General features: G+C 34.4%; 1 protein-coding gene across 1 annotated transcript; it reads right to left on the bottom strand.

Annotated features, from left to right (window-relative positions):
* On the bottom strand, nucleotides 1–24,366 carry LOC110635291 (presequence protease 1, chloroplastic/mitochondrial). The gene is made up of 19 exons (XM_021784574.2): nucleotides 23,958–24,366; nucleotides 23,498–23,681; nucleotides 21,782–21,956; nucleotides 21,547–21,679; nucleotides 16,552–16,622; nucleotides 16,026–16,109; nucleotides 12,475–12,565; nucleotides 10,194–10,714; nucleotides 9,942–10,106; nucleotides 9,630–9,848; nucleotides 9,413–9,540; nucleotides 6,149–6,338; nucleotides 5,467–5,550; nucleotides 5,271–5,368; nucleotides 4,697–4,961; nucleotides 4,459–4,621; nucleotides 4,197–4,377; nucleotides 1,390–1,461; nucleotides 1–420 (listed from the first exon to the last, which is right to left on the bottom strand). Exons 1-19 carry the CDS (start codon nucleotides 24,250–24,252, stop codon nucleotides 279–281), a joined length of 3,261 nt encoding a protein of 1,086 aa, XP_021640266.2. The 5' UTR covers nucleotides 24,253–24,366; the 3' UTR covers nucleotides 1–278.
* Between the last annotated feature and the right edge of the window lie 229 nt (nucleotides 24,367–24,595).

Genomic DNA, 24,595 nt, shown 5'->3' with positions numbered 1-24,595 from the left:
TGATTTGAGCAGAATGCTCTCAGAATGGTTTCTTTTATTAAAGAGTGAAGATGAAAAGAGTATATGCAACGGTTCTTGCTCTAAGCTCATATTCAAGGAGTTCATAAATTACAATGGAGATACGATTAACCTCTAAGCATCCCTATGGTACGCTTAACTATATTATCTGTTAATTTGTTGAGCACTATGAAAAAATTGGTAAATTAATTTGAACATCTCAATTTGTATATGGTAGTACAGTAAAATAATTGCCCAAGGAAAATGTAACCTTCGGGGCTTTAAAGGGCTTTCTTCACTTGGAAATAGTTGGAGCACTCCTTGTTGGCAGCCTCAACATCCTCCAGCGAAACTACAGCAACCACAACCCCTTTATTCTTAACTGCATCAATTGCATCAGCAAATTCCTTGAAGTCCTTCAAGCTGCAGAGAAAAGGAGAAGGTAAAAAACCTTGAAACAATTTAAAGCACCCATGCTTGAAACAGGATTTCACATGTCATAGATCAGAAGGGTAAACCAGGTTTTCATAATTTCTTCTACAAACTTGTAACTGGTGAATCTATATGCCACAAAGGCACTTAGATTCGTTCAAATATAAAATATCACTCAAGTTGTCTGTTGCAGCAGTGAACAACATTTTTTATGTCATCCATCTAAATCCTCATTTTTTTCATAAGCATTAGGCTGAATATTTGATAAAGACTTAAAGCTCAATTTCACCCTTGTACTTATTAGAGAAGTTTAATCTAACTCATTTTCAACTTTTTTGTCCAACTAAGTCCAAAAGTTTCAATTTAAACTCAATTTAACCAAAAAAATAAAGAAAATAAACAAATTGAGCTTCATGATTTTCAAGCTTAAATCAAAAAGTTTAGCTTATAAATCAATAAATTGAGCTTCTTGATTTTTTATTTCAATAAGAAATCAAGAAATTGAACTTAAATTGAAACATTTAATTTGGAAAAAAAGTTAAAAATAAACTAAATTGAACTTTCCCATTTAGAAAGAGGGGGGGGAAAAAAAAAGCTTAAGATAATTTCTGACAACCTTTAAATTCCCAATTTATCTGTTAGCTATAAAAATTATCCTTGTGGAGTCTTGCAATGACAATGTGTTTTGTGTGTGTGTGTGTGTTTTTAGATAAGCAATGACAATGTTGAAAGTATAAGCAATATCCAAAAATAAGCATACTTCAATTTGCTTCTTGTAACAACTACCATCCAAATTAATTATGTGCCAACCCCTGCCCCAACTGCACCATTGCCCCCATAACAAAATAATAATAAAAAAAGCCTTTTGATCTTTTTATGTAATGGAATTTTTCTGTCCTCCATTGTAGAATTGCGCCAGACATCTGTACCAGGGCAAAATAGCTAATAAAAATCCTTTACCTGGTTGATAGTATCTCTTCCCTTCTCTTTTGTCTTTCTTCTTCTGTGATACCCAACAAATACCGCAACAAACTGAAAAAGCAATAAATACGACAATCAGCACTTATGATTGTATAAACAAGGGGAACAAGAGCAGACAGAGAATGCAGTTCCCTAAAACTTCTAGGCACACGGCATTTCCCAGCTTGTACCAGTATGTTTTATTTTCAAAACAAGTCCATTCACCAAACCAGAAAAGGAGAAACAATAAAGGTCTCAGGTTCAACCAAAATAAGGACATGATTAATTGTGATTGAATTGAATACTTATTTGTTGAATATACAACAATCTACTAAAAGTTAATAAAAGCTTGTAATGCTTTGCATGTAGTTTTAAGAGTTGAGGGAAAGGGAGGAAATCTTTTAAAGGAATTGCAAGGAAAGGAAAGCAATGAAACAATTAACCTCAACTTTTTTTCAGGGGTTCTAGATGGGTTAGGAGATAAAAAAAAATTTTTTTTAAAAAAAGGCCATTCATACATTAAACTTGTTTGGAAATTTTGTAAGGATATACAAGGTCAAGGAACGTTAACAAAAAAAAACAACAATTATCAACTGGCATTATTGGAAGCATAAAAATTAATGTCCATAAGTTTGTCTCATATTTATTTTAATTTTTTATACTCATTTTCATCACTCGCATGAAACTCCAATTGGAATTCAAGAAATATGGATGTTGAGACTTGAGAGCTTAATGAGTGTAAGTGGGTAAACCTTCACTAAAAATTCCCTTGTCTTACTTCCAAACAGTACAAGGAACTAAGGATGTTAACCCCCACTCATATTACTCCCTTTGACTTCCTCCTACCCAATGCCATGCAGTCTGTACGATTTATCACTGAATAAATAATAAAAGTTAAAAGAATTGCAACATTAGTTAGCACGCAGCTAGCTGGTGTTTCCAGAACCTTTTAAGCAAATCCAAACGCTGGGATTTTTGCTCCTGCATTTCTGAATTTTCCCTTGAGCTGGTAATGGTTGAACCACAGTTTGTTAACTTCTTGACCTATTTGACCACAGTAAATACCAATGAACTCCCAGTATGACCAAAATAGTGAATGAATGGTCACCCAGACTGAAAGTCAACCGGTTTGCCATTTTCTAGTCCAGTTCTAACAACACTGTTTATACACATTCTTTCCAATAGCAGCCATTACATGATTTTAACACCCATTAAATAATTACTACCTAGTTCCTACTAGAAGTGTGCGTGTTTTTTGGTAATGGCTGCAATGGCCATAATGGCTGTTACACATATAAAAAGACCAGTTTCTTTGGTTACCTGACAAGGTTGCATTCCCCCACTTCTCCAGCAAGGCAGCCACAATTTTCACAATTTCAGCCTAAATTCTTCAACACTTTTACTACACGAAATTTAAGCTTAATGTTACTTAGTACCTAATTATACCCGCCCAAAATGGTATGCAAGGGTAGCGGGTGTAAACGAGCCGAGCTTTAAAGAGCTCAGACTCAACTTATTCAACTTTCATTGAGCTTTGACTCATTTAGATTTTATTTGACTCGAGCTCGGTTTAAGCTTGACTCACATTTAGCCCGTTTATCAAGCTCATGAGCTAGGCTCACAACTTGAGTTTGACTCGTCAAGTTTAATTATTAATTATTATCCAAACACATTTAATGATAGGCCCAATAAATCATAATAATTACATTAATAATTATAATGACACTATTAATTAAATTACAACGGCATATATTATATAGTTATATATTTTAATTATTTTTTTTATTTTATAAGTATATTATAATTTAATTATCTTATGATTAGTCAAAATAATAATAATAATATATTTATGAGCTCATTCATGAGCCTATAAACGAGTCGGCTCATGAGCCAAGTAGTAAGTTTAAGCTCAATCCGTTTATTGAATGAGCCTAAAAGTCAAGCCTGAGCTTGACTCATTAAGCGAGTGTGCTGAGCTTGCACAAAGCTGTACTCATTTACACCCCTTCGTAAGACCTTTGACAGTTTTATAATGACAGTACCAAAGCAAACAAAAATAATAATAATAATATAAATAATAAAGTCAATGATGGTACATTGAGGGGCCTTTTCACTCTTTATTTGGAAGTAAAATTTGGTTTAGTTATTGATGCTTGCAAAAATTTGTTGTACTAACATTTGGCTTGTGATAGATCTAGTAACATTATACTGTAGTTTTCTAACTACAATTTTTAAAAATTTTTTAAAGCTATTTCATAATTAATTTTAATAAATTATATATACAATTGAAACATAACAATACATTAGAGGTTCAGCTTAACTAATCTTCCAGATAATTATAAATTTAATTCATGGGTAAGATAAATTATGGATTCAATGTTTTTATTTGATTTATTTATGTTAATTAGTTATAGGCATTTCAATGAGTCTAATGCATTTTAGAAAAGACATTTGAAGAGCAGAGGGCCACAAAACCTTGTTTCCATCACACAACTGCAACTTAAATCTGTGCACATAGTGGACTATGAACCCAAGAAGAAAATGAAAGATGAGAAAGAATGGAAACTAGTTTGGTTTCCTATCTAGTTTTGACACACAAAACACTCTTTGCAAGCCAAGTCATTGGACAAAAAGAAAAAAGAAGCGCCACAAATGTTATGTATTGCCATAAGTTCGAAATGCATCTGTTCTTCCAACAACTTCAATAATGAAAAATAAAATGTTATATTTCATACTACTATGAGAAAAACTGATGATATCAAACCAGCGTAGCAATGACAATGAAACAGAACATCGTGTCAACATACCTACTGTAACCCTTAGCATCTGGCAGCTGATACGCATCCACATCTCCAATGGTCCCAATAATTGATTTAGTAAGAGTGTCATCATCTATTTCTAACTCACGTAGAAAATCACCAGTTCCATCATATACATCAAGTGTCTTCAGCAAGTTGGGGTCCCGATAGGATAAGAAGGAGAATACACCTACAAAACAAACAATTTTATTAATTAGATAAAAATAGCAAGTCGAAAATCTATGCCAAGCATTATAGCACATTATAGCACCTGAGTGAGTATCAAAGTCGCAAAACCCTCCATATGCTCCACCACTTACACGCACTCGATCCCACAACCATGTATTACTAATGTACTTTGAAATAACATACGCACTCCCACTAAGCTGATATCCAGTGTCATAAATATTAGCAGCTTTGCCAACATAGTTAACCTGTAAAAGGTAAAAATTTGAGGTTAGTTTCAGAAAAACAGATAATGTAGACCAAAAATAAAATAATAATAATACCTGCGTAGGTATCACAATAGCTTCATTTCCAGGTGAAATTCGAGAATTCCAAGTGGCAGTTTCAGCAAAAGAGTTGCTAGGAAGTAAGTCAAGAAACTTGCCAACATATTTTTCTGAGTTTGTAAGATTTTTCCCATCAGCCGTCAAGTTTATCAAGCAGCCATTCCTTGATAACAAGGATGCACGAATTTCCTCAAGAGATGAAGAAACTCCAGACCAATCTTGATCAACTCTCTCCTCTAGGCCTTGTAAAAACTCCAGGTAGCTATACATATACCAGACAGTCAAAGCTATATCAGTGTGGTATATTATTAAATCTTTGGTACAGCAAAAACATAATAAGCTTATCCTTTATTTTTTATTTTATATTTTATTTTTTTTGTTTTGGCAGAGAGGGGGCTAGATGCAATCAGGACAAGATGCATGGGCATGAACTCCATTGCGACAGAAGTGTGATCTGTTGCTCAGTTACCACTTATATAATAAAATCCTAGAAAAAGTTTTTAAGCGGGAAGAGTATAGTAAATGCGGACAGATGAAATTAAGAATAAAAGGATGAAGCCAAATGTCCAACCTTATGCCACCCATTTGGTCAGAAATCCACCCTGCAACATTTAATTTTGCATCCATCCTTGCAGCTGCAATTCCATGACCACTGCCTCTCAATCGGTTCTGAAGATAAAACAGGAACTTTGAGATTAAGTTCTTAAAAGAAAAGATACAATCAATTAGGTTCTTGAAAGAAAAGATGCAACAAAATTTAGAGATACCTCCATTCTTGCTTTACTTTGGGATACAAACTGCTTAAAACGCTGTTGGTCTGTAAACTGTACTTCTTGAAGTACACAATTAACCTGCAACACAGTATACATCGACCCTCAGTATCACAGTCCATCAATAAGAAACAAGAAATTTCACATCAACATAAGAAAATAGCACAGGGAAGATCACATTCACAGCATGAGCATGGTAAAATGCATAGAATAGCTGTATTACTATTATATCATTTATAATAAGAGAAAATGTGGCTTCACCCAAAGTTAACATTACACTCTTAATCATAGGACTTTTTAATGAAAAGAAGCTGAAAGTGTAGAGCAGACAAGCTTGAATGAAATCAATAATTTAAAGACACTATAATATTTTCTACTTTGCAAACTTCCTACAGTCCCTGGATTCTTTAGATGTCAAAGCAGATTTCCAATAACATACATCAAAAACAGAGAGCAGTTCAGAATATATTCTTGACACAAACTATTTTATGTCCACAAGAAAATCACTGAAAAGCCCTATAGTGAAAATGATTGAACCATTGCACCCTTGCATTAACAAATTTATAAATGCAATATCAATGGTAACTCAAGTATCCCCAATATTTTAGAGTCATTCATGCCCTAAGCATACAAAAGTGGAATGCACAATGACAGATAACCAATACAACTGTTAAAGTACCAGGTTAAATAAGTCTTCAGCTCGCCCTGCCATTGCTTTTCCACGAACTATTATATGGCTACACGGTTCCTCCTGGCCCCGAATAGATGATGTGAATGGATAAACTGATATTCCTCCAGTTTTTCTCCCAATCAACTGATTAAGTTGTACAAAGGTATAATCTTTTGTACCCATCTCAAGCAGTGACTGACTGTCAAGAATATTGAGGTGTATTTGTGATCAAATAATAACAATATTGTTCATGGTAACAGACCTTAAAAAGAGAGAGAGAGAGAGAGAGAGAGAGAGAGAGAGAGAGAGCAAAATGACTCAAATTTATTAACTAAATATACAACATACCAATATTTGCAACATTCAAACGAACTAATTATCAAGAAGAAATTATGAGTAGAATAGTTTAAATAGATTGCTTGGTAAAAACTCAAGATTATATAAGTTATAAATAATGGCTTAAGGTCTAAATGCAAAATTAGAAGAAATATGCTTTGCAATTTGTTTTTATATCATATCAATAGGCTTCAAATGACAAAATAAAAAAGAAAAAGCAAAACCACCCAAAAGACACTAATGCTACAAAAGAAGCATACGCTAGACACTAGAAATCAAAAACCCAAAAGAGGAGAAAGATAAAGATGAAAGAAAGAGTTCCCAACCACCAAACTCCACTCCAGTCCTATGCACCCCACTCCTCTCTCTTCCATCTTTCTTTCTTTCTTCTTTTCCTTTGTCCAGAATAAAGGTAAAGGCTGTTTCAGCTGCTACGTATGTTTATCTATCAGATTACATTGGTCTGGATTGGCTGTACTGAATTTGTATATCCAAATTCACCATCCTGATATGGTAAACCCAATATGGTAAATCCTGTATTAGCAAGCTAAAACACCCAACGCTTATTAACTAGTATGGGACTGCAGGCCAATACTTTAAACCCTGTTTAACCATCACACTAAAACATTTAATTACAGCCAAAAATCTGTAGCACAAAAAAGGATTGCAAGAATATCAAGGACTTTTTGACATTTATGCAACATGGCTAGTAAAGGAAGAAAAAAATGATGAATGGCAGTAAGAATGGAGTTTCAAGGAGACAATTTGACGTGCAACAGAACCAAAGTTGTGAGCATTAAGATGGGAGAGACTATAATTCTTGATGACGAAGCTTATATCCACCATATCATCTCGCATTGGCTGAGGATGAACTTAGTGACAGTACAAGTCCATAGCTCAAGTATTTAACAACCTATAATTCAATGATTCGCACCATTTGAATCATGAATTCATTTAAATAACACCACAGTGTAAGCAAGACTTCCAACATTATGATATAGGCCATGCAATACTAGAGATTTTAGGTCTACATATTTTAGAAACAAATTGATTAAATAATTTACTTGGATATTTTAATTATTCAGAATATTTTTGGTATTTGACTTTCTTTTTTAGGTTTATTTTATGGCTATTTAAGTCTTAGAAGGTTGCTTTAAACATTAGCTTGGCATATTTGAAGATTGAGAACTAAATAAAACTTGAGAGTATCATTTTCTTTCTATGTGTTCTACATCACATTGTATATGAAATCCCAGCCTTTATTTCCAGAAGATCATAAGAATTTTTCAATATAGAGAGGATTTTAGAAATTAATACAAGACAAGAGCAAGAGTTACAACACACGCTTTAGAAGACAGACAATATCAAAATGCCTATAACTTCACTGAATCTGAAAGAGCACTTAAGAGGAACATTTTATCGAGTATAAAATGTGACATAATTGGTCACCACCACACATTTACTTATTTGGCCAAAAGCCTTTAGCCTTATGATAAAAAAAATCACATTAACTACTAAGAATTTGGAGTTAGAAAAAGCTTTGTGAAGAAAGTGAAGTGAGAGCAAAATCTATTGTTAAGGTTTTGGTGGCTGGCTGAGAAAAGGGAAACAAAATAATACAATTAAGAGAGGAGGGGGAGGAAGGAGGGGCCCCCAGGAGGAGGAGGAGGAAAAGGAAAGAAGGGGGGCGGGGCGCACGGAGGCATTGTCTTGTGTTGGATGGAGGCAGGGCGGGCTGGGCAGGAGTAGTAGCCATCACTAATTGAAACAGTTGGTAAGGTTGTGAGTTAGGAGATATTATACATTACATCTATGATTCCATGAAGGATATCCTATATGAAATGGCAAATTAATAGAAAATGAACATGCATGTATGGGTAGGTTTTAGAAAATTATAACTACCAAACAGTTTTTCCGAAAAAAAATCAGTAACTATAATTATCTACATGCCAACTTGTTATTGGTTTGTTATTCCATATCAGATGCCTAAATGGAATAAAATTGCTTTATAGTATAATTTCCAGTAAGTTAGAGGCATTAAAGGACAACACACCAGTGTTTCATTGTGAATCCACATTCGCATATATTAAATGGAAATCAACAAATTGGCTCCTTAAGATCCTGTTACTTAATGGGTTATATGCTTTTTTTTTTTTTTAATATACTGATGGCATTCACAAGTCCAGTATCTTATGCTGAAAAATCTAGAGTAGAATCAGATTCATGTAGATTCCAAAAATTTATCATACCAGATAAAGAATGACCATATGTGATTTAGAACCAAGAAAACTCCTAGGGAAAAGGTATATAATTCTCAAAATTCTTATTATTTCTCAATTGTCAATAATAATCAAAATAAGCTCTAGAAAAATACCCAAGTTAATAAAGGTATTTATAGACTAATATTAATCCTACTACTACTAGGATTAGGAATCCCAAAATAGGTAAAAATTAAGCCAATACTAAGTAAGAAGAAAACTCTTTAATATTCCTAAATGATAAAAATACTAATTACAAATTAAATTTCCTAAATAATAGAAATTCTAAACTTCTTAATTTTACAATAAAAAATTAAATCAAAATAGTTGCCAAATTTAGTTTTCCTTTATTACTACTACATCAATATGTTAGTTCCAGATCTTTGTTCTAAGTGCAGTTTTACTTGAACATCTTATATTCAAATTTGAGACAGCAGAAGGACCAAAAAAAAGCCCACTGGGATCTGGGATTGAAGTATGGACAGGTACAAGCAAAACATGAACCCAAATTTGAACGTTGGACTACTTATTAAATGGTCAAAGAAGTTCCAATACTATGCCAAGAAAAACACTCAACCAAAAAAACTTAAGCTTACAAATGAGGATTTAAGAATAAGAGTTATAGATATAACAAAAATGTCGATCAAAATCTTTAATAATCTTTAAGAAAACAACTCACCAGAAAAGTGGCATTAAAGGAAGAAGTTCTTGCTTCAGTGATCTCATATTAAATACAACTTCAGCATAAAGGACATCATTAGTGAAGAGGTCATGCCGCAAGACTTTCACTCCATGGATATCCCCAACCTAGAAATGGCATACAAATGCTTAGTACAGTTTTCACTCAAAATTGTTATTTGTGAGACAGTCAAGCACAGAATATTGAGCATATCAACCTCTGTAGGAACATGTATAGGTTCTTTAGGAATATCCTTAAGAGATAGACTTGGCACAGTTTTCAAAGCTTCTGGTGGATCAGGAGTTTCCTGCTTCAATCTTAGTTCCTGTGTTGCACGTGCAAGCTCAGCAAGATCTTCTTCTGTCATGCTAGCTTTCAATTTCTCCAAGATTTCTCTCTCAGCAGCCTCATCACGAGTAGCTTTTTCTGGATCAGGCTGAACTAGGACAATGCCCATTGTCATCTGATAAATTTAATATGCAGGTAGCAAACATATATAGGTTGTAAACTCTCAGTCTAAACTGCTTACCCGCATTTCTACAGTTACTCGATGAGGATTGTTCAAGATGAATTTCTCAATTAGAGGAGAAAAAACAGCTTTAGAACCTTCCTCTGCTATTCTAGCTTTGAGGGCCTTCAAAGGTTTCTCATATTTTAAAGGTTCAAAGGGATCCCTATCATATATCCACTTACCCTGCCCAAACAAAAAGGCATTAAGCCTATAAGAAAATAAATAAAGTTATGCATATTTTTGAAAGAAGGGGGGAAGCGCATAACTTACAATGGATCGAAGCATCAATGATAAGCCTCGAGGAAATGAGCCAGTGTTGTTTTCCCTGAGAGAGAACTCAATTGTATTCATGGATGCCTCAACAGCATCTGTCTCAAATCCTTCCTCAGATAATTTCTTAAGCGTACTCATGATTAATTCTTCTACCTTGTGAATGTCTTCTTCAGAAACACCCTTCAATCCAATACTAAATTGGGGCTGTAGCAGCTCATCTTCAATCCCACCACCAACAATGGCATCTCCCAGGCCACTTTCCAGCAAGATTTTCCTCAAGGGAGAAGCAGGAGTTCCCAACATAAGATGATCCAAAAACCCAAGTGTAAGCTCAGTTTCCAAGTCTAAGGGTTTTTCAGAAAGCAACCAATTAAGGCATACCATATGCTTCTTTTTTAAATCACCCCCTTCACCAGCAGGATATTTCTCAACAATCCTGACTGGCTCAGGGAAAAGCTTTTGCAGTTCAATCTTTGACTCATTTGGAGCTGAACTAGCATCAAACACATCCAGATACTCTGAGAGAGAGACAGAGAGTTTATATAAGATGCTGCAACATAAGAATAAGACTAATATGCAAAAACGTAAACTTGCTATTTGACACTTTAGTCATAATTAAAACCAGTTGATTAAATTTTATCAATTTAGGCCAAATAATTTAGTTAGTAATATGGTTGTATTTATTAGGCCTTCATCCAAATTCCACTGTAACTTCTTGGACACCAAGTAGGAGTTGCAGGGTCCATAGTGTATTGAAAAGGAACTGATATGGCATGAACTCTACTGTCTAAAATCTAAACCACATGACTGCTAAATCAAAAGACTACTGCCACAAGGGATTCTCAATGCCAATCATATATGCTCTAGGAGTGAAATACACGCGACATTAACTCCTTTCCAGTAAAGTATGGGTTCTATAATTGTGCATTTTCAATGAGAAGCTAATAAAAATTTTGGATAAAATTCAGACAGGATATACTTGTATCTCTAACAGAAGTATGTAACCCAAATCAATGAAGATAAAAGAACCAGACACAATGTAGAAAGCACCAATCATCTTTTTTCTTTCTTTATTTTTTTTAGGCCTAAAATAAATAAAAGATGAAACGAAGCAGATAATAAGACAATATAACAACATATTTAGTTAGACACCTAAAATGTAAATATTAAAATACAGGATTTGTACAAGAGCCAACATATAATGTATCAAACCTTGTGTAATGGATTTTCCCAGCCAATAATGAATTACACCCTGGTGAAATTAAAGCAGTGCAGTATAGGCAAGATGCATGAATACAGGGCTTTTCAGGTACATATAACCACCCATTATGGCCATTCTAGTATTGTCAAACTCGTCTTTTGGATGTGTCAACAGTAACCTCCAAAAACCGCATTCCACCTGACTTTTTTGCTTCATGTACACACTCAAGCCTTCCACAAGTTGGTTATTCACATCAAAATCCCATTTGGTACCAGATTTCCAATAGAATCTTCCCATCCCACCATATATCAAAGGTTCTATATTCTATAAACTAAATTTTTGAACTTTTTTATAGTTCATACCGTCTATCACTCATTCTATTCCTATTGTCATTATTTGCTAGATTAACTAAATATTTACTTGATCTACAAAATTATGATGCATTTGAATTTTTTTTCTTTTACAATTTTAGGTATAAATTATTAGAATTAGTATAACATGCAAAATCGATGCTTCATATTTAGTTCTCTCTTGTAGGTTTACACCCACATAGATATTCAGGTAATAGGTTAGTCATGTGTTGGAAGCATTGATACGCTACATATTTAGTTTAAATCTCATTAAACTATTTACTTGAGTGATTCTGCTAATTTATTGATAAATTTATAGCAGCAATTGCATTCAACTCAGTTGGGCCACTACACCATGATACCACAGCTGAAAGCACAATTTAAAATCCTGGTAAACGTTCGAGTGTTTCTTTTTTTTTTTTTTTTAGCTGAACTAGCTGTGATAAAATAAATAAATAAATAAAAATAAGAATAAGAATAATAAGGCATTTATTTCAGCGAAAATAATAAGGCATTTATTTTAGCGAAACCTTAGGGACAACTAACATTTTGACTCTCATGACCTCTATGGTAAAACAATTTTGAAACTTTAGCTTTGAATCTTTTTCATTTAGGATGTTATCTAAGTATTTCTCCAAGACAAAGTATAAAAACATTTATAAATAAATGAAACTGAGAAACAGACATTGCTTAATTAATACATCACTATGAATATGCTTTTTAGTACCACTCAAGATGCGTAAACGCTCAACTGGATCATCATCTCCATAAAACCATATCCTGGCATTGCTGGGATGGTAATATTTACGGTGGAATTCCTGTAATTTTGGTTAAGGAACAAGTGAAAATTTTATGTTAATTATAATCAAGAGGATATAACTTAAAACAAAATTTTTTTTCCATTAATAAGAAGTGAACCTTGTGCACAAGATATATATATATATATATATATAGGATGCTCACTACCTTACTAGAATTCACAAACAGGCAAAAAAATGTAGACAAATTGACAATAAAAACTTTGGTTAATTTTATCTATGATCATTTAACTTTTCACTAATTCCATTATAATCGCTAAAGAATTTTACGTGCCATTAAATCACTTAATTAAAAATTAGTCACAATTGAACCATTGTGACTTGATATAATCGGTTTTCTGGTTTTGAGACAATGACATGGCAGTTTCACACTGTTTTTTGCAGCAATAGCTGCTCACTCGGGACTCACTTGACTAAAACAACTCCTTTCAAAGCTCTGTTTCCTCCTCCTTTAAAAGCTCTATTTCCCACAAAATCTCTACAAACAATTTTTTTATTCAATCAACTTCAAAATACACCTTTGCATCATCAATTTCATCCACTTCTACTCAATAGGTTGCCCAAAATTCAATCTCTTACACCACTATCATTTACATCCAACTCTATTGGTCTTTCTTTCAAATTAGAATTGAAGGGAAAGAACAACTAGGGGTCAGAAAAAAAGTTGACGTTTTGGGCTTTTGCAGAAAGTTTAGTGATAGAGGATAGAAGACACAGAATTGAGGGTTTGGTAAGAGAGAAAGGAGCGTACTGAGAAACGAAAATGTGATAGATGAATCCGGAATTGGAGCACGATGGTGAGAAAAATTTGTGGATATATACATGGTTTACAGAGATTAGGATAGGTTTAGGGTTTTGAAGAGGACAAGAGAAGAAGCAAAGGTTGGGATATTTTGGAAAATGAATTCAGAGAGAAAGGAAGAACTCCGAACCTAGAAGGAGAATTTCAATTCTCATTTCAGATTTTGGATTTCTCATTTCAGATTTTGGGTTTCTTCAAGCTGAGGTTGATATGCAACACAGCTTTGAAAGAAGAAAAGGGGGGTACTTTCGGTCATGTGGGCCCCTCAATCAAGTAGACCTTTCATTAGCAGCTTGTCCTGTAAAAAATAGTGTAAAAATGCCATGCCAGCAAATCCAAACCAGAAAACAGGTTATATTTTTTCATTAAGTACTTTAATGGAACGAAAAATTCTTCAGTGATCATAATGAAACTTAGTGAAAAGTCTAGTGATCACAAGTAAAATTAGCCCACAAAAGCCTATTTAACTCAAGCAATCAACAAAATAATATTCGTATGTTGAAAGCATATTATAATATAGATCTTTTTCTCCTAAAAAATGTTTATTTTGAATCTATTTGATGTAGAACAAACAAGAACAAAGAACAAAATAAAAACCAATCATTGAAGAGAAAACTAATTCTCAATAATTTCATTAATATCAATAATAATCATAATCCAAAACTATTGAATAATAGAAAATTAGTTCTATTTATAGAGCTTACAACTCTAATCAAATTAAGAATAGAAATCATAATTTAACTCTAATTAGGAATACTAAATAAGATAAATTAAGAAATGATAGACCTAATAATAATAAAATTCCTAAACAATATAAACTCTTCAGATTTCCTAGTTCTATAATAATTAAAATTCCTAAATAAAATTTTAAACTTCCTATTCTGCATTATTTTCTCTTGGTTGGAGAAAACTCGATCTCGAGTTCTAAAGTGTTGAAGGATCAAGAACCACATAAAGAAAACACAAAGTAGGATCTTCTTAAACGGTAGCAATAAGAATGACTTTAAGAAGTTTGCGCTCGCTTTTATATTCTTAGAAACATCCGGGAAGATAAAATCAATTAGAACAACAGTTAAAATGGCCGTTAACTCGATAGGATCTTCAATTTTCATTGATGTCTCCATAGAATCTTCTTCATTCCGCAATATATCTTCCTCAAGCTTTGGTTGTGTAGTTATATCAATTTCTTGCTCTGAAAAAGGCTCTTCAACATGTGAATGCTCAAGACTTGAATCATTGGATTCTTCAATCTCACATTCTTCAACCTTTGTTTATGCCATAATGTAAATCACTTTCTCCTAGAAATTTTATATAGTACTAAAGAATGAACGATGCAGATTTCTACCATAGAGATTCAAAATTAAATCAAATTTAATTCTTGATATCAAGTTTCCATTTAAGGCAGACCAATATTTTTAATATAACATTGTGGAATATTAGTTCCATTTAGCGCATTGATCAAATTGCACTTGGATATAAAAATTCATAAAAGCATAAAATTTAGAACTGCTTCAACTGATTCCAAATAGCTCTATTAGATATATGCCAAAGTTTAATAACTATTGTCTTTTTCTTGTTCAAATTCTTGGATTAAAGTTAAAAGGATGGCTGGTTGTGTTACATATACAAGTACATATGGAGAGGGGGAACATTTGAACGGGCCAAAAAGTACATGTTTGTCTTTACTATTTACATGGAAGGGCTCTAATCAATTAATAACTAATATAATATAAAGATCTGAAAAACCGATGATGTTTTATTATTATTATTATTATTATTATTATTATTATTATTATTATTACAACATAAGGCAAGTTAGCAAGATGGCTAACTATTGGCATCGCACATAAATTGCAGTTACATATATTTCACTTGTTTTGAGCAAACAAAGTTTGTTGGTTAACTATAAGCTTTTGCCCACCAATTGGGTTGATGCATTTTTTGGGTTTCGATGGCTGCAAATCATACTAACATAATAGATCAAGTCCCCTTATGCCAGGACAGAATTGACAAGAAGATTGGATTCCCATATTCAATGAAGAGGTATTTACTCAATTTCAAATTATAATTATAAGAATAATTTCAGAATTTTCAATAAATTAAAAATACCAATCACAATTTCCTCTTATTTTTCCTTTTTTTATCAAATTAACACCTTTTTTTTTTACTTCCTTCAGCTAACGCTTCTTTCCTTTATAAAGTAAAGAGAATCTTGAGCCTGACATAATTCCAAGAGTAGTGCTCGGCACCAGAGTTTTGGAATTCATATATAATGTCCCAAAAGGGTCTTGTTACTAAGAATAAAAAAAATTAAAGAAAAAAAAAAAGAATTGCTATATGTTGTCCTAAACTATCTAATAAAATCACAAATTGTATCATTATAATCCTCTATAAGACAAAAGAAACATTACAAGTTCCCTAAAACCTGATGAAGGAATAATGCAACAGTTCATAAAATCAATTCTAAAAAAAAATCAACTAAAGAAAATTATGAAAAAACAGTTAGCAAGCAGAATATCACTAGGACTTAACAATTGAGAAGAAATGTTCACTTTCCAATCATCCAAAACCATAAAAAGCAGTATGCACAGTTTATGTTTTCATACTTTTAAACCCAAAAACTAGAAAAAGAATAGCAACTTGATGCATGCAACAGACCTGAAATTGCTCAAATGTCAATGTAGGGATGACTTTTGGATCACCTCCACTATCAACACCATAGGTATTGTCTGGAAAGAGTGCCTGTAAATATATACATGTAATAGTTACCAGTAGTAGATAAGAATAAATACTTCGCAAGTTCACCTCGAAAGCATTTCCTATATGACTAATGATTGGCAGAATAAATATCGAACTAGGGCCATTTGAATCTTTACATCCAACACACCTTCATTTCAAGTCATTATAGGTTCAGGAAAATATTAATTATTTCAGATTGTTATAGGAGTCCAAACACTTGAGACAATAAAGACTAGCATCAACAATATAATAACCTTGAGTGCAAGAGGAAGAATAGTTAGGTTGATTCAATCAGAATCAATCCATAATTATCACGAATGAAAATGATAGAAATTAACCAAAAAATTACGACAATATGCACCCATATTATAAAACATAATTCAACAATTTCACTAATGTTATCAGGAAATATATAAAGTAAACAATCAGAAACAAGAAATATTGCCTGTTGAGAAGTCCGCCCCAATATATTATCAGGCTGAGAATAAACGCCCTTCATCTCATTAAAAACAACACCTGAAATTACGAAGAGGAAAAACTCCTCAAAGAAGGAAAGAAAATATATACAAGTTATCAGAAATGGGGAACCTGACCATTTCAAGCAACTAGTCACCAAGTATATTTGTGTTATGGAAAGTCAATCACTATATTATTTCTCTGTATATTCTGTATTCAGTATTCCTATTTAGGATTTCCTATTTAGAATTTCTTCCTAATTAGTAGAACACAATTATAGGAATCAATTGTATATATATACCCATGTATAGATTAATTGAAATTAAGGAAAATCATCTCTTTCTACATGATATCAGACCAGGTCATCTATCTAGGGTGACTATTTGTTCTCACCACCCAGCTTAGGAGAGACCTTGGCCGCCGATCGGCCGTTTCGACCCCAATCAACATCGCTGGCGTCGCCTCAACCCCCTCATTCCACCACTGTGTACTGTTGCCTGATCCAATACCCCATTAAAGGACTTCTGAGGTTTGGCTCTCAAATCCTATTTCGGTATTTGCTTGATTTGTGATTTTGGATTATTTTGCTGCTATAAGCACTTTGGATTAGCGTTTTGGTTAGTTTTCTTTGTCTCAACAAATGGCAGACAATAAGAATGTTATTTCTGATGTGATTCCGGTGATGACTAAGATCACGGAACACAAACTTAATGGTTCGAATTACCTGGAGTGGAGTAAGACTGTTAGGGTCTATTTGCGTAGCATTGATAAGGATGATCACCTTACTAAAGATCCACCCACTGATGATACACGACAAACTTGGCTAAGGGAGGATGCTCGGTTGTTTTTGCAGCTTCGGAACTCGAATCACAGTGAGGTAATTAGTTTAATTAATCACTGTGAATTTGTTAAGGAATTGATGGATTACTTAGATTTTTTGTATTCTGGTAAATGGAATATCTCCAGTATTTATGATGTTTGCAAGGCATTCTACCGTGCTGAGAAAGAGGATAAGTCTCTCACGGCTTATTTTATGAATTTTAAACGGGTATATGAAGAACTTAATGTATTGTTGCCTTTTAGTCCTGATGTGAAAGTTCAGCAAGCCCAACGGGAACAACTGGCTGTTATGAGTTTTCTTGCAGGCCTTCCTTCAGAGTATGAGACTGCTAAATTTCAGATTCTCTCCAGTTCTGAGATATCCTCTTTACATGAATGTTCACACGGATTCTTCGTACAGAGAGTACCCAATCTTCACAGCCTGCCAGTAGTTCTCTTATTAGCCGTAATCCAAATGGACAACAGGGTAATAGAAGAGGAAGTAGAGGAGGAATTACAGGCAACAGAAGTAATCAGCGTAATGGAGAGGCTAGTTCTAATCAGGACTCAAGAGGAGTCATTTGTTATTATTACCATGAGTCTAGCCATACAAAATATAATTGTCCGCAACTTCAGAAGAAAAATCAGCGATCATAGATGACAAATATGGCAGCAGAGAATTCTACAGTATCTTCCTCTGAGAAACTATTTTGGTATCTGCAGAGAATTTTGCATAATTTTCCTAATATCAGGCATCTCTAAAGCCTACCAGTTCCCCTGTCACTGCGATCGCTGAGTCAGGTAAATCCATTACATGCCTTGTGTCTTCCTCATCCAAATGGGTTATTGATTCTGGTGCGACAGATCACATGATAGGTAATTCTAGTCTTCTATCTGTTTTTCAGTCTAATCTCACTTCCTCTACTGTTACTTTAGCTGATGGTTCTACTTCTTGTGTTATGGGTTCTAGAACTGCGAACCCGACTTCGTCAATTTCTTTGTCTTCTGTTTTGTGTCTACCAAAATTCTCTTTTAATCTACTTTCTGTTAGTAAACTTACTCGTACCTTAAATTGTTCTAATTCCTTTTTTCCTGACCAGTGTTTGTTTCAGGATCTTACGACGAAGCAGATTATTTGTAGAGGACGCGAGTCGGGTGGTCTCTACATTCTGCAAAATCATGTACCGCGATCGCTTGTTTGCTCCAGTACCTTAACACCTCTTGAAGCTCATTGTAGATTAGGTCATCCCACTTTGTCTACCATGAAGAAGCTGTATCCTCAATTTCAGTCTTTATCAGTACTAGAATGTGAGTCGTGTCAATTTGCAAAACATCATCGTTTGCCTTCTGTGTCTAGAGTCAATAAACGGGCTTCATCCCCTTTTGAGTTAGTTCATTCTGATGTTTGGGGTCCTTGTTCTGTTACTTCTAAAACTAGATTTCGTTATTTTGTTACTTTTATTGATGATTACTCTCGTGTTACCTGGTTATATTTAATAAAGAATCGTTATGAGTTGTTTTCTATCTTTTGTGCCTTTTGTAATGAAATTAAAACTCAATTTAATATTTCTGTGCGCATATTAAAAAGTGATAATGCCAAAGAATACTTTTCAGCACAATTTCAGTCTTATATGACGCAAAATGGCATTCTTCATCAGTCTTCCTGTGTGGATACCCCATCCCCAAATGGCGTGGCCAAAAGAAAAAATCGACATCTTCTTGGGGTAACTCGTGCTCTTCTTTTTTAGATGAAAGTTCCTAAACCCTTTTGGCCGAATGCAGTTTCTACGGCATATTTTTTTATCAATCGTATGCCGTCTTCTATCCTTAATGAGAATATTCCTTATACTGTTTTGTTTTCTACAAAATCTTTATTCCCTATTGAACCCCGTATTTTTTGTTGTACCTGTTTTGTGCGTGATGTTCGTCCACAAGTTACCAGATTGGATCCAAAATCTCTCAAATGTGTCTTCCTTGGGTACTCCCGGCTCCAAAAAGGGTACCGTTGTTTCTCTCCTACTCTTAATCGTTATCTTGTTTCTGCAGATGTCACATTTTTTGAGTCCACTCCATTTTTTCCTCAATCATCTGTGTATGAGAGTCAGGGGGAAAAGGATGATCTCTTAATATAGACTGTCCAACCAATGCCTAGTCCTCTCCCACAGCCTGTTCCTTCTGTCTTTAGACCTACTCGACCTCCCGTTGTTCATGTTTATTCCAGGAGAATAGAGATTCCTGACTCAGATCCTCCACCAGCTACTTCGTTGGGAGATCCTGTACTTTCATACTGATCATGATTCTGATCTAGACTTACCCATTGCTCTTCGTAAAGGTAAACGTTCATATACTTACCCTATCTCTTCTTTTGTTTCTTATAATCAATTGTCTTCTTGTTCTCGGTGTTTTGTTACTTCTTTAGACTCTGTTCCTATCCCTAATATCATGGTGAGGCCTTTGTCTCATCCCGGCCGTGTCTTTGCTATGAAAGAGAAAATGGAGGCTTTAGATGCTAATGGTACATAGGAACTGTTGCCTTTGCCCACTGGTAAGAAAGCTATTAGTTGCAAATGGGTATTTACAGTAAAAGTAAATCCTGATGGTTCTGTGGCTAGGTTAAAAGCACGCCTTATAGCAAAAGGATATGCTCAGACATATGGGGTTGATTACTCTGACACTTTTTCGCTAAACTTACTTCTATTTACTTGTTTATCTCTTTAGCAGCTACATATGATTGGGCCCTGCATCAATTGGATATCAAAAATGCTTTCCTTTATGATGATCTTCAGGAGGTGTATATAGAGCAACCACCTGGGTTTGTTGCTCAGGGGAAGTTGGGTAAAGTTTGTAGGATTCGGAAGTCTCTTTATGGCTTGAAACAAAGTCCTAGGGCATAGTTTGGGAGATTCAGTGAAGCACTACAGGAATTTAGTATGCAAAAGAGTAAGTGTGATCACTCAGTATTTTATAGACAATCTGAGGCTTGTCTAATTCTCCTGGTAGTCTATTTGGATGACATTGCATCACTGGAAGTGACTCTGCAGGTATTTCAACTCTTAAAACCTTCCTCCAAACCCAGTTTCAAACCAAAGACTTGGGATTGTTAAAGTATTTCTTGGGTATCGAAGTTATGAGAAGTAAGAAGCGTATTTTCTTGTCTCAAAGAAAATATGTCCTCGATCTATTGACAGAGACAGAAAAATTAGGTGCTAAGCCTTGTAGTGTACCAATGACTCCAACTTTACAACTGTTAGTAGGGGATAGTGAGTTGTTTGAAGATCCAGAGAGATACAGGAGATTGGTAGAAAAATTGAACTACCTTACAGTCACTCGTCCTGACATTGCTTATGCCGTTAGTGTGGTAAGTCAGTTTATGTCTTCCCCAACTGTCGCTCATTGGGAAGCCTTGGGACAAATCTTGTGTTATCTGAAGGGCGCTCCAGGAAGAGGTTTGCTATATGGTAATCGTAGGCATTTGAATGTTGAATGTTTTTTAGATGCCGACTGGGCTAGATCTAAGGTTGACAGGAGGTCAACTACTGGATATTGCGTTTTTGTTGGAGGAAATTCGGTGTCTTAGAGAAGCAAGAAACAGAGTGTAGTTTCTCGATCTAGTGCTGAATCCGAATACAGAGCCATGGCACAATCAGTATATGAGGTAACGTGGATACTTCAATTACTAGGTGAGACAGGTTTTAAGACCTCCCTACCTACGAAATTGTGGTGTGATAATCAAGCTAGCTGCTCTCCATATTGCTTCTAATCCGGTGTTTCATGAGCGGACCAAACATATTGAGATTGATTGTCACTTTATTCGTAAAAAGATTCAACAACAGATCATCTCAACAGGACACATCAAAACTAGAGAGCAGTTAGGAAATATTTTCACAAAAACTCTGAATGGAGCTAGGATTGACTACATTTGTAACAAGTTGGGCATGATTAACATCTATGCTCCAACTTGAGGGGGAGTGTTATGGAAAGTCAATCACTATATTGTTTCTCTGTATATTCTGTATTCTGTATTCTTATTTAGGATTTCTTATTTAGGATTTCTTCCTAATTAGTAGAACACAATTATAGGAATCAATTGTATATATATACCCATGTACAGATTAATTGAAATTAAGGAGAATCATCTCTTTCTACAATTTGCTAAAATGGTAACCTTTATAACATATTTCTTCTGAAGGATTGTTGAGCTCAAAATGCCAACCCTCCTGTTGAAATGTCTGGTAGTCCTCCACACATTTAGGGAAGAATACTGCATCCAGGTATACATCAACCAAATTGTAGAAATCCTGTTTTTAAAACAACAGCCTTGCATTAAGGTCCAAATTGAATCCAAAAAAAGCGTACCACATTTGAAGGAGTAAAACCATGAAACTTTTCACAGCTATTACCTTTGTATTTGTGGAAGCAACTGGATAGCAAGTCCTGTCTGGATATGTGAATGCATTCAGAAAAGTATTTAAGCTGCCTTTCAGCAGCTCAACAAATGGTTCCTTCAAAGGATATTTTCTTGACCCACATAATACACTGTGTTCCAATATGTGTGGAATGCCTGTTGAATCCTTGCTGCATTACAGCATTAGCAGTTAGGATCAGAGAGAAGATAATGAGATTAAGCTAGTTAATTCCTTCAACTCCAAATATGTTTACATGTGCATGCACATATACATCTAACAACAACAACTACTACTACTACTACTACTACTACTAGAACAAAAGCCAAGATTGAACGAACCAGAATCTCCACAACTTCTAGAAATAGTTATGAACATAAAAATTCGACAATAATGGAGGAGGCTAATATGTTCCCCAATTTTACAGTTTCAAATTTACAAGTGGTATTTACTGTTAAACAAATGATGGTTTGCTAGCATTGCAAGCAACTTACTACAGTTTTTTACAGTTGACTGCAATTTCAATGTGAAAATGGCTATACAAAAGAATTGGCACACCACCAATATCCAAAATTTAAAACAAACACCTACTAAAGTTAAACAGAGAAAGCATGACATGACTAGGTCATCTTCACAAATTACATTAGTTTCAAGCAAAATTACTTAGTGATGACCAATGAGTTGGTTAATCCATCAAAGCATTTTCTTGTGGGCCTAAAATTGCTTCAAATGGGGGTAGGAAGCAACCTACTGTAGTTCATGGAAGTAATAAGAATAAACCTAGTCTTCTGCCAGAAACTAATAAATGGCTATTTATCCCAATCTTCAGCCTTACATAGCAATTATTCTTGCCACATATCTAGTTTTTGACAGTTGTTTATATTGATAAATGCCAAGGATACTTAGCATGATTACAAAAAAAATGACTATAAGGGAGAGCTCCTCAACAATAAACCAAAAACAGTCTATAAAGGAAAATAATAGAAGGTCAAACTGTAAAGAATCACTTAAAGTTCACAAATCTTGAAAAGAAGTTGGCAAAGAAGAATTAGAACCTTCCACACGTGAGTGTCCTAAAAGCAGTTTTTAATTCTGCCACATGATTAGTTTGGTAAGAAAATCAGCCAGTAACTGACTTCACAAAGTCCTTGGCCTATGGAATGGTGGAGGTTAGTAGCTCTAGAGAAATGTGGAATGTGGACATTTTGTGGTGCAGATCGAAGGAATCAAGAATGCAGAAACATGCTAGCTTCAAGGGAAAGAGATGGATTCTCAGGACTAGAGTAGGAAAATATGCAGTGTACAGAGTACATGAATCGATGCAAACTCTATTGGGACTGCCTTGACCATGGTGCTGTATTTTTCTTTTTTCTAATTCTCTGTTCTTATTTTACATGTTCCACAAAACAAAACTACATTCATATATTTCTTTTATTCATCTTGAAAATCCTCTGATATAGCAAATATTCTAAGTAGTCCAGTTCCTATCATATTATAACTTATCTATTCATCACAACAAACAATTTGAGCATTTTACTAATCTCCAAACAGCCAAACAAATCTGACAATTCATTATAACCTTTTTATTGTTAAAAATGAAATATTATATCACCCATCTTCTTCAAAATTCAACTACATATCAACCTCTGGAAAGAGTAATACTTCACCATAGACTTCGCCTGACACCCAGTTAAGTACAGATACTATACTTACGGAGGAGTTCGGAAAACAATGCCGAAAACTTTATTCTCATCATCGTTGGAAACCGACATGACTTCAGCGCCAGTCTTCTTATGTCTGAACAGCACAGCCTTTGATTTACACTCCCCAATGAACTCTTCGGAAACCTTTTCAAAGCCAAACTTCTCGGCAACCTCATCCGGCACACTAACAACATCTGCAACGACCATAGAATCAAATTAGCAGCCATTTGCATTACCTTCTTCCTAACTGAATACTTCCATTTTCCGATAATCTTTTATTAATTCAAATATCAATTAACAATTTAAAATAAGAATTGATATGATCACAAAGCCCCCAAAAGAATGAAGAAATTAATAACATGATGTTACAAGTTTCAAATCCATAGTTAGAAATTCATGTTTCGTTTCTCAAAAAGCAATTCTTCAACCGAAGCTAAAAACGAAGAAAATCAACAAACAGAGACTGGAACCTGGAGAGGACGGAGCTGGCTGTGTGGCAACAGCTGAAGTGGAGAGAGAGGAGAAGTGTTTATTAAAGCGAAGAAAAGAGGAAGCGGTGGCTGCTATAGGGTACACCTTCCAGTGGCGGCGAAGGAGGGAGCGTCTGGTAAGAGCAGTAATCGGACGGTGGGAAATGCGATGAACGGAGAAGGATGAAGGAGAGGAGAAGGAAGAGAAAGAGCGAGGAAATCTGCAAGGGAAGAAGAATCTGTTGCAAGCAAGAGAGGAAGAGGATAGAGAACGAAGGAAAGCTTTTCCCTCCATGGTAGATTGAATTAGATAACCCTAATGAAGGAGCTGCAGAGGCGTTTATCTCTCTTATATGAGCTTGAGGTTTTGTGAAGGGAGGGAAAAAAATATCAAGAGGCTAACTTGTGTATTTGGTGGCTGCTAAGATGGACAAGTGTCTTGGTTTACATTGATCAGAAAAATTAAAACAAAAGTAAAGATATCCTTGGGAGACAATTAAAGGGTATTTTTTATTTATTTTATAATTTAATCTTTTATGATAAAAATGATAATTTAATTTTTTTATTTTTTTAAAAAATAAATTAATATTTAAGACATATTTATATCAATGGTACAGTTATTTTATTAAAATTTAATA

This window comes from Hevea brasiliensis, chromosome 14 (genome assembly GCF_030052815.1).
Source record: "Hevea brasiliensis isolate MT/VB/25A 57/8 chromosome 14, ASM3005281v1, whole genome shotgun sequence".
Lineage (NCBI taxonomy): Eukaryota > Viridiplantae > Streptophyta > Magnoliopsida > Malpighiales > Euphorbiaceae > Hevea > Hevea brasiliensis.
This window is presented reverse-complemented; position numbering and strand designations above follow the sequence as displayed.

What these genes read in the sequence shown, in the direction of transcription:
- LOC110635291 (XM_021784574.2), bottom strand. Translation starts at nt 24,252, where the DNA reads ATGGAGGGAAAAGCTTTCCTTCGTTCTCTATCCTCTTCCTCTCTTGCT. An exon ending in CTATACATGTTCCTACAGAG is followed by an intron (nt 9,541 to 9,629) that starts GTTGATATGCTC and finishes TGCCATTTCTAG; the next exon opens with GTTGGGGATATCCATGGAGT. An exon ending in GACCAAATGGGTGGCATAAG is followed by an intron (nt 4,962 to 5,270) that starts GTTGGACATTTG and finishes GTATATGTATAG; the next exon opens with CTACCTGGAGTTTTTACAAG.